This window comes from Eurytemora carolleeae, unplaced genomic scaffold (assembly GCF_000591075.1).
Source record: "Eurytemora carolleeae unplaced genomic scaffold, Eaff_2.0 scaffold836, whole genome shotgun sequence".
NCBI lineage: Eukaryota > Metazoa > Arthropoda > Copepoda > Calanoida > Temoridae > Eurytemora > Eurytemora carolleeae.
In genome coordinates, this window is record NW_019397983.1 from 114533 (window position 1) to 125263 (window position 10731).

Below are 10731 nucleotides of genomic sequence, written 5' to 3' on the forward strand. Positions count from 1 at the left end.
TTTAATTTACTGTTATCCTTTTTTCCAGTTTTACATTTTTTCCCTTTTTTATCTCACCACTGGATATGATTTTTTTACAGTTTTACGCTTTTTCCCTCCTTTAGCACCCCCTTTAGCTCCTCCTTTAGATCCCCCTTTAGCACCCCCTTTAGCTCCTCCTTTAGCTGTCCCTTTAGCTGCCCCTTTAGCTGCTCCTTCCTTTTCTGGTTTAGAAAATGCAGCAAAAGCTTTCAGGGCAAAATCCGAAAGTACAGGCATAACTTTCTAGAGAAAAATATGATGTGTGAGCTGACCCAGAAACAATATTGGGGAAATCCTTCTCAGTTAAGAATATTAAACTTACATCTTTGTCTTTTTGGTCCTTGCTCAAATAGTTCTGGAGCATTTCCATTGCTCCAGTGATGGTTTCTGGTTTAGCCATCAACTAAAACAGAATTATTTATTCAATTTTCACTACAGTGGCAGGCGATTATATCAATACAATTAAGGCAACTTTTGATTTCAATTTTGATTACTTGTAAACTAGTAATTCGAGAAAAGCTTTTTAACAATAAAAACTTAAATAAAAATGTGGTCTTATTCAGATTTAAGGATTGATTTAAGGTGGTACAATATATACCCTGCTGCGGAATCAATTATAAATTTAAAAATAAAATATTCAATATTAAAGATTTTCCACACTCTAATTCAGTCTTTTTGTTACTTTTCATCATTAAACTCATCTACTTGATTATGCACTAAAACATCCAAAACCAAATCATGTAGAGAAGATTTAGTACAATGTCGTCTTCTTTCAGCGTAACTTAGGAACAAGGTTGTCCTTTAATATTCAATATCCGTTTCATGCAGGCAGAATGAAAAACTAAAGAGAAAATATGAGAAAACTACAATAAAAAACATCTTACAAAAGAAATCTGTTAATTTTTCGCCTTTTACAGTTGCTAAACCACGTAGACTAAGATAAAACTATTTATTGATGTTGAATCGAATCAAAATAAAAAGGATTAAACTCAGATCTTCAAATTCAACTAACTTCTTGCAACTAATTCAATTTTGTCCCTAGAACCATGTTTTAAGATCTTACCTCAACAACGTCTTGCAGAGCATAATCATCTCCATTAGTTCCGCCAGAACCTTCGGTGTTACCCTCACCTTCACCCTCTTCAGGGTTTCCAACATCTCCAGGGTTTGCTTTAGCTCCACCTGTTAAGATTATGTTTTGTACCATCATTTGTTTCAGTGAATTGGTTCCCGTGTAGTACTATTTAGGATTTTCTTCAATTCTTAAAAGGTCTAATTATCAATTGGAATATAACATGGATTCAAAGCACAGTCATTTGGATTAGCTTGTTTTAGTTAATTAAAACAAAATCGATGATATGTGATATGGATTTTAACCTTCAGGTTTCATCAGAGCGCCTAGAGCTTCTGTGGCAAGGTTTGCAATATCTCCAGCCTAAAGAAAATTTCGATTTTTCTAACAATTTAATTTTTTTTTTTTTTTTTTTGGGGGGGGGTTGATATGATTACTTATATTTGCGTTGTTTTTAATCAAAATTACCTTTCCAGATTCTAGTACTGTGTTGAGTAGGTCAACAGCCCCGCTAATAGTTTCAGGTTTACTGATTAACTAAATACAGGGTGTCCCAAAAAAACATGGGAATTCAGTGACGAATTGGATATCGTCTTTGTTATGAATTGGCATTGTAATGCCTAATTTCAAAAGCCATAATATTATTATGTCTGCTAGAGTTTATTTTATGAAAAGGGTAAAAGACTGTATAAGATGTGTCTATAATGTCTCCGCAAGATGAACAGTGAAGACGAATTTTTTTTTATCTCAAGTAGGACATAGAGGGGGGGATGGGACGTCTGCCATCCTGTGTATTCCCCTTCTAATTTTTCCTGTTCAAAGTTTTCTTCTTCTTTCTTGTTTATCTTGCTTTAAGCACCCAACTCTACTGTCAAGAGATTTCCCTTCCACTTTTTTCTGTCCAATTTTTTTTTTCTTCTTGCTTCTTGTTTCTTGTTTTTACACTTTAAGGCCTTTCCAAATAGTTCTTTTAACATCGAGTTGTGGAGCAGGTAGGAGAGAGATAAGGAGGTTTGTAGGAAGAAGGGTATAGGGGATTTCTCCCTGTGTTCCTTCATATTATACTGTTTCCCAGTTAGGGGAATTAAGGAATTTACCCATAACTGCACCCCATATGCAAATGGGGAGTTGTGATCCCTGAAAGCTCTATCGAGAGGTATCTTCCATGGCAGTCCAGTCCTCACATCTGGTTGAGTAAAAAACCGGTATCGTTGTGCATTGCTTGTATTCCCACGAAGGGTTAAACTCCTCTTTCATTGAACCAAGCATAGGTTTATAAGAAAGGACTACCAACTACCCTACGGCATAGGTTTATTTAAAGGACTTCCTACTACCCAACAGCATAGGTTTATATAAAGGAATACCCACTACCCTACAGCATAGATTTATATAAAGGGCTACCCGCTACACTACAGCATAGGTTTATAAAAAAGGACTACCCACTACCCTACAAGTTTATAGAAAGGACTATACACCCTACAGCAAAGGTTTGTATAAAGAACTACACAATACCCTACAACATAAGTTTATAGAAAGGACTATATATTACCTTACAATATATAGGTACTAGGTTATAGTACCCACTACCCTATAACAACATAAGTTTATAGAAAGGACATATACATATTACCCTACAAAATAGGTTTGTACAAAGGACTACACACTACCCTACAGAATAGGTTTATAGAAAGGACATATACATATTACTGTACAAAATAGGTTTATAGGACTACACACTAAACTACAACATAGGTTTATAGAAAGGAAATATACATATTACCCTACAAAATAGGTTTGTATGTAGGACTACACACTACCCTACAGAATAGGTTTATAGAAAGGACATATACATATTACTGTACAAAATAGGTTTATAGGACTACACACTTAACTACAACATAGGTTTATAGAAAGGAAATATACATATTACCCTACAAAATAGGTTTTATGTAGGACTACACACTACCCTACAACATAAGTTTGTAGAAAGGACTATACATTACCCTAGAAAATAGTTACCTCAAACAAGTCCTCTAATGCATAATCATCTCCTACACCTAAAGATTTAAATTTTAAACTGAAGAAAATTGTATAAAATGTGGAAAATCGACGAAATAATGAAGAAACATTTGCTTTAGATAAAAATTGCAAAAAAGATAATATATGAAAAAGATAAGTTGGTTGTTGTCATAGGTTTTCGCTTTCACTGTTCTGCATTATCAAGAAGTATATGAACCATGACCACCCGAAAATAAATGATAATAAAGTGAACTGCAGTTTCTAGGAGTAATGTGAACAAACTCAGACTTTAGGATTTATACGCACATTTTTATTTTTTTTTATTTCCTACTATTAAACTTTTAAATTATGCGTATTTCTGTAGTCACCCTTTTTGTAAAGTTTGGTGGCACTGATGCATAACGGACAGTGTACTCGTTAAATTGGGGTTTACTTGAATTTCCGCCATACGTCAGTCACTTCAACTTCTTTTCAAAATCCAACTTATGTACGGCGTATTTAGGACAAGATGAAGAAAAAAATATTATAATTTAAATTTCATTAAAAAACTTTAAAATCTTTTTTTTTTACCTTTAGAACCTGCAGTATAAGCTGGATTGTTAATATTTGGTTTCTCACCTACAATTATTTATTTCAGAGTCAAGTTGACCGTTCTGTTTTTTTTATAAAATGAACAGAAAATTCAATTGACAAACAACGTTGATTTTTAAACCGTTAAAGGGAATGACCGACAATGTATGGTAGATGAACTGAGAATCTAGTATTGTGGAGAATTTTTTAAGGAATCATTTGAGACATGTAAAACGTTTATATGATGTATAATTACTGAGGTTGAGCGCAAAGTCGATGATCAAAATCATCCATGGGAACGTCTTGAGAATCAATTTATTCAAATTATTAAATTACGACGACTAAAAATGTAAAAAAAATCTCCATTTAACTTATTAGAATAAAATCTTGAATACAATCTGGAATAGAATCTAAAATAGAATCTTGAATAGAAGCTAGAATATAATCTTGAAATGAATCTGTAATAGAATCTAGAATAGAATCTAGTATACTATCTATAGTACAATCTACAAAAGAATCTAGCATTCTTGAATATATTTTAATATTTTCGCTTGCAATTGCTCGATAAAATATGCCAAGGAAAATGTTTTTTTTCATCTCAAAAACCATGGTGCAGTGTTTATTTCAATTCCTCGAAATTCAAAGTACAAAGTTAAACCTTAAACCTTACCCGTTTCAACCAAAAACGTTTTAGAGTTGACAACACTTATCAAGGGAAGGAGTAAAAATATTCTCATGATTTTCTAAAATAAAATAAAAAATCAAGTTCATTCTAGTCAAATATCCAAATATATGTATTTTAATAGGTGTTTTATGGGAAGCGAGTAGCATGGGAAACTTACGAATGGGAAACTTTCGAATGGGTAGCTAAAAGCTATTGCATGGGAGATGGAAAACAGTTCACCTTTTGATTTCGCTAGTTACTGAATACAAATTAAATTGTGGCTTTGTTCTTATTTTTATCATTTAATTTAATTTCACTGATTAAAGACTTGCCGTTACATACTAAATTTGTTAATAAATAACTAAGGTGTTTCATCACAGAATTTATTTCATTTAATGACTATAAAGTATTAAGCATTATTAATATAATTTTGTATGCTTATGGAAATAAAAAAGATCTACAACATGTATTATGTATTGGCAGAAAAATTCGAATCAATGGAACATCAAACCCCCGATGGATTCAATGATAAACTCTAGGGAGGGTTGTCAATCGTTTTTAAAAACGATCGAAAAAAAATGAAGGGTCGTTGTTAACAGTCTTAACGATTGTCAAAAAAACCATAGAGAATAGAATATATATTAGAGAGGAATTTAAAGAATCTCTCGGTATGCATTTTTTCAGTCCCTTTCAGCCTGAAAGGGAGTTCAAAGTGTACACATCATGTAAATGTTCACAAAATATATGCAGTAGAGTATATTAATACAGTATGTTCCCTAGACTATTCATTTCAATTTCGAATTTTTTAAAGCTGTTAAATAAACTTTATAAAATGAATTAGGTAAATAAAAACCATCATTTGATTTATAGCTATAACGGAAAATCATCGTTTGTAAGTGAAAGGCATAGAGTCTATGTGAAATGATCATTGGTCAATTATGAAACCAGCCTATTTCATAATTTGGTTTTCTTATAACATTAATTTTAGATTTTCTATAAAATGATATTCCAGGGCCCAAAAGGTTATATAGCATAAATATGTGAAGTTCACCTGCAGTATGGAAACAGTACAACAAAATGGCCGTTTTACACTTTTTTCTAGTAAATTCCCCTCTAATATATATTCTATTCTCTTTGTAAAAAACCAACACGGTGTTTCCCTACAACTGATATTTTGGATTTGCTTATATTTCAATTAAAACGACCTGAGCTGAAAACTTTAGAATGATGGATATCGGGATTAATGCTTGATCCTCTCTTTTTGATAATCTCAAGATTAACATAACCTTGCAAGATTATCTTAAAAGTGTATGAAAAACGATAAAATTCATATTAATATTTAATCATCTGAGAAACTGTAGCAGCCAATCAGAGAAAAGCGGGCAACCAATGAGAAAACAGAAATATTCTCATTGGAGAATACAATTAACGGATATCCAAGGAGAAAAGGAGTTGATTAGGACAAAAATGAAAAGTTTCCACAGTGGATATTCGGATCAAGAAGTCAGGATTAAAGTTTATCCATTCTAAAGTTCCCAGCTCTGATAATCTTGCAATAAATATATTATTAGTTAAACTAGATTGGGAAATTTACATTTTAAGCAAAATTGCCATTCATATGAACCTTTCTAAATTGGTTTAGCTGTGACTCGAAACATTTAGAGATTTATGCAGTCACCGGCGCGTTATCTCATGGGGCTGACACACTTTCTGATTTCTGCTGAAAACTCTGCCAAAATCATTTCAAGCTCTTCATCAGTAGCAGGTTGAGCAATAGCTGTAACCTGAAGGTTTGGCGAACCTGAAGCTTATCCCGAAGTTTTCCATATTCCAGGAAAATCCAGATTTTCTACTCTACAGTGAGTGAGAGGGCTATTTGACCTTTCAATTCTGACTGTCCATTTTGTTCAACCAAAATATGAAATGTTCCTTCAAGCTTATCAATTTCCCGGATTTTTTTTATCCAGTATTGCGCATTTTTCAATAAAATTTAAGCAAATCAAAAAATCAAAAACTAAAAAAACGTTTGCGTTTTTTGATATAAAAAAGACCTCTGCGTTTTTTGATATAAAAAAACGATCCTTTTCAAAAATGGTCGTTTTGAATATGATCGTTTCTTGTTTCGTTTTATCTATGTCATTAACGAAACAATCGGTTTGTTTTACAGAAAACTGAAAATGATTTATCCCTACGGCTAAGGGTGTAGAAATATTTGTAAAAAAGCTCCGAAACTTAAAAACAACTAATAAAAAATTTGTTAAACATTCGCAGCATTCTTTCGAAGGAAAAATACAAAGTAGAGGGACAAGATTGAAAAAAAAATGTCCATATTATTCATTTTCTTTTTTCTTTTTTCTTTGGTGTTTTGTTATTGAATATATTTTTTAAGTGAACATAGGTTATAATTGCAAATAGAAGTTGTTTTAAAGTAGATCTGTAGTTTTTCAATCTATTCCATATTCGTGAACAGAGCCCGCAATTTAAAAGCTTCGGTTAGAACACGTTGAATTAATCAAAGGTTCTGTTAAAGGGAGTGACCGGCAATGTATGGTGGTTGAACTGAAAATGTAGTATTGTTGAAAAAAAAATAATGAATCATTTGAGACCTATAAAATGTGTCTACGACGTATAATTACTGAGTTAGAGCGCAAAGAAGATGTTAAAAATCATCAATTTTGTGTGGTAACGTTTTGAGAATCAATTTTTTTAAATTATCAAATGACGACAAAAAATGCAACAAAAATTCTACAGTAAACAAATTTGTTATTTAGGAACAGGTTGAGAAAATAAGAATCAGCTTATCATCGAAAATAAGTAATCTTATTCAGTTATTAGTTTCTGTAATGGCTCATTGTTCACAAACATTTTATGTAGATTTGCTGGAATTTTTATTGAAAAACGACATTTGAAGAATTTGTTAAGAATAAGAAATTCAAGATAATGACGAAAAAGAAATAATTGATTCTAACATTGATTTATTTACTTTCTAATTAGAAATATGTTCCTAAACATCTAATTAGTCTACTATCGAATTTTGATACATTTTTTGTCAATGTTATTTTTTAATTTTTAAAAATCTATTCTCAAAACGCTGCCACCCAGATGGATGATTTTGAACGTCGACATTGCGCTCAAACTCAATAATTATACATTATTAAAACATTTCGGTGGGTAAGATTTGAGAATCGGTCTTTTCTAAAAAAGTAACAAAAAATTCTACAGTAAACTAATTAGTTGTTTAGCAACTGAGTGGATAAAAATTAACTTTTATCGACGAAAATAAGTAGTTTTATTCAGTTACAAATTTCTGTAATCTCTCATTCTTCACAAACATATTCTGTAGATTTTCTGGAATTTTTATTGAAAATACTACATTTGATAAGATATTCAATATAATAATTTTAATATTGATTTACTTTTGAGAAATATATAAGTTCTGAACGTCTAGTAAGTTTACTGTAGAATTTTGTTACAATTTCCGTCGTCTATATTTAATAATCTTAATAAAATCAATTCTTAAAATATGACCACCTAAATTCATGATTTTGAACGTCGACTGAGCACTCAAATTCAAGAGAAAGAGAAAGATAAACATGTAATCATATTTATACGGGTGTGCATATTTTATATTAAGGAAGTTTTTGAATCATTGAGTTCGTGCAATAATATTTTCAAAAATTCGGAATGCATTAAATTATTTGTGTTTATAAAAATTTCCAACTATGTAGTTTCAGTTTATATTTGTTTACTGCAGTACGGTAACCATATCTGCTTACTGCAGTACAGTAACCATATCAGTTGACTACAGTACGGTAACCATATCTGTTTACTCCAGTACAGTAACCATATCTGTTTAATGCAGTACGGTAACCATAACTGTTTACTGTAGTACAGTAACCATATCTGTTTACTGCAGTACGGTAACCATATCTGTTTACTGCAGTACAGTAACCATGTCTGTTGACTGCAGTACGGTAACCATATCTGTTGAGTGCAGTACGGTAACCATATCTGTTGACTGCAGTACGGTAACCATATCTGTTGACTGCAGTACGGTAACCATATCTGTTGACTGCAGTACGATAACCATATCTGTTGACCACAGTACGGTAACCATATCTGTTGACTGCAGTACGGTAACCATATCTGTTGACTGCAGTACGGTAACCATATCTGTTGACTACAGTACGGTAACCATATCTGTTGACTGCAGTACGTTAACCATATCTGTTTACTGAAGTACGGTAACCATATCTGTTGACTGAAGTACGGTAACCATATCTGTTGACTGCAGTACAGTAACCATATCTGTTGACTGCAGTACGGTAACCATATCTGTTTACTGCAGTTCGGTAACCATGTCTGTTGACTGTTGTACGGTAACCATATCTGTTGACTGCAGTACGGTAACCATGTCTGTTGACTGCAGTACGGTAACCATATCTGATGACTGCAGTATGGTAACCATATCTGTTGACTGCAGTATGGTAACCATATCTGTCGACTACAGTACGGTAACCATATCTGTTGACTGCAGTACGATAACCATATCTGTTTTTACTGCAGTTCGGTAACCATATCTGTTGACTCCAGTACGGTAACCATGTCTGTTGACTGCAGTACGGTAACCATATCTGATGACTGCAGTACAGTAACCATATCTGTTGACTGCAGTACGGTAACCATATCTGATGATTGCAGTATGGTAACCATATCTGTTGACTGCAGTGTAACCATATCTTTTGACTGCAGTACGGTAACCATATCTGTTGACTGCAGTACGGTAACCATATCTGTTGACTGCATTACAGTAACCATGTCTGTTGACTGCAGTACGGTAACCATATCTGTTGAGTGCAGTACAGTAACCATATCTGTTGACTGCAGTACGGTAACCATATCTGTTGACTGCAGTACGCTAACCATATCTGTTGACTGCAGTACGGTAACCATATCTGTTGACTGCAGTACGGTAACCATATATATTGACTGCAGTACGGTAACTATGTCTGTTGACTGGAGTACAGTAACCATATCTGACGACTGCAGTACGGTAACCATATCTGTTGACTACAGTACGGTAACCATATCTGATAATTGCAGTACGGTAAAACCATATCTGTTGACTGCAGTACGGTAACCATGTCTGTTGACTGCAGTACGGTAACCATATCTGTTGAGTGCAGTACGGTAACCATATTTGTTGACTGCAGTACGGTAACCATATCTGTTGACTGCAGTACGGTAACCATATCTGTTGACTGCAGTACGGTAACCATGTCTCTTGGCTGCATTACGGTAACCATATCTGTTGACTGCAGTAATAATTAAGAATAATAATTAGTAATCTTTTTTTAACAGATGAAAGGAGTTGTTACAATCTCTGATTTACCAATCACTATATCTTTGAAACTCAATGTCGTAGTTTTTAGATATTTAAACTAAAAATTTTGTTAGATTAAATCATCTAAGATTGAAATATCAAAGGCTCACACCACCAGGTTGCAAAGATAAAAGGATTATTAAACTTGATTATGTGGCAAAGTATCAAATCAGAATTTGTTAAAATAACCAATGCTTTAACAAAAGTTTGATCAAACCGGGGTTTTAAATATATATATTTTGTTATAAATACAATACATATAATATATATAAACGTACTTCAGGTTACATTAATTATTTACAATAATACACCCACGTATTCAAAATTATCCAGCTTTTCCACAAAATAAAATAATTCTTCAAAATTTTTGTATTCTGAAATTTTTTTTGTTAATTCTGCAAGTAATAAAAGATCTTTTAAATTTTGATTTGCTTACAGTCCCAGAGATATGACGACTCAAAATTTGATTTTTGAAACGCAGCTTTTGAAAATAACTCTATAATTTGGATAGTTCAAAAATACACATATATACGTTTAAAGGGAGTGGCCGGCTATGTAAGGTAGTTGAACTGAGTATGCAGTGTTGTGGAAAACTTCTTTCGGATTCAACTACCTTACATAGCCGGTAACTCCCTTTAAGTTGTTGCACTATAAATTTAAAAATGTAAAGGCTGCTTCGTATTTTTGTAAATTCACGCTGTGTAATAGGAACAAAAAGATTTACTTTTTCTAACCGACACAACTTACATTGAAAATATCCAGAGCAAATTATTGCAATAAATAACTAAGACAATAAAAAAGGATGAATTCAGGATATGTGTGCATGTAAACATTTTATACAAAGTGTTTCATTACAATGAAGACGACTTTAGATATAAACTTTTTATTTAAACTTTTAACAGCTTGTATACACATACGTACACATGAAAAAGGAAAGCTGTAATTTTATTAAGCTTTTCTTCGTTTATTTGTGAACCTTTAATTTGAAAAAAGCTTTGAAGA

General features: G+C 32.5%; 1 protein-coding gene across 1 annotated transcript; it reads right to left on the minus strand.

The window, feature by feature from the left end:
- Positions 1 to 14: 14 nt before the first annotated feature.
- Positions 15 to 4593, minus strand: LOC111716517 (uncharacterized). The gene is made up of 9 exons (XM_023491999.1): positions 4525 to 4593; positions 4353 to 4425; positions 3683 to 3730; positions 3113 to 3150; positions 1562 to 1630; positions 1399 to 1456; positions 1085 to 1203; positions 344 to 424; positions 15 to 264 (listed from the first exon to the last, which is right to left on the minus strand). Exons 2-9 carry the CDS (start codon positions 4417 to 4419, stop codon positions 49 to 51), a joined length of 696 nt encoding a protein of 231 aa, XP_023347767.1. The 5' UTR covers positions 4420 to 4425; positions 4525 to 4593; the 3' UTR covers positions 15 to 48.
- Between the last annotated feature and the right edge of the window lie 6138 nt (positions 4594 to 10731).

Bases quoted from the DNA above. Each gene is read 5' to 3' on its own strand.
- LOC111716517 (XM_023491999.1), bottom strand. From the start codon at position 4,419: ATGAGAATATTTTTACTCCTTCCCTTGATAAGTGTTGTCAACTCTAAA. The intron at 3,731-4,352 runs GTAAGGTTTAAG...AAATAATTGTAG, and splicing joins AACGTTTTTGGTTGAAACGG to GTGAGAAACCAAATATTAAC. The intron at 1,204-1,398 runs GTTAAAATCCAT...TAATCTTAACAG, and splicing joins CGCTCTGATGAAACCTGAAG to GTGGAGCTAAAGCAAACCCT.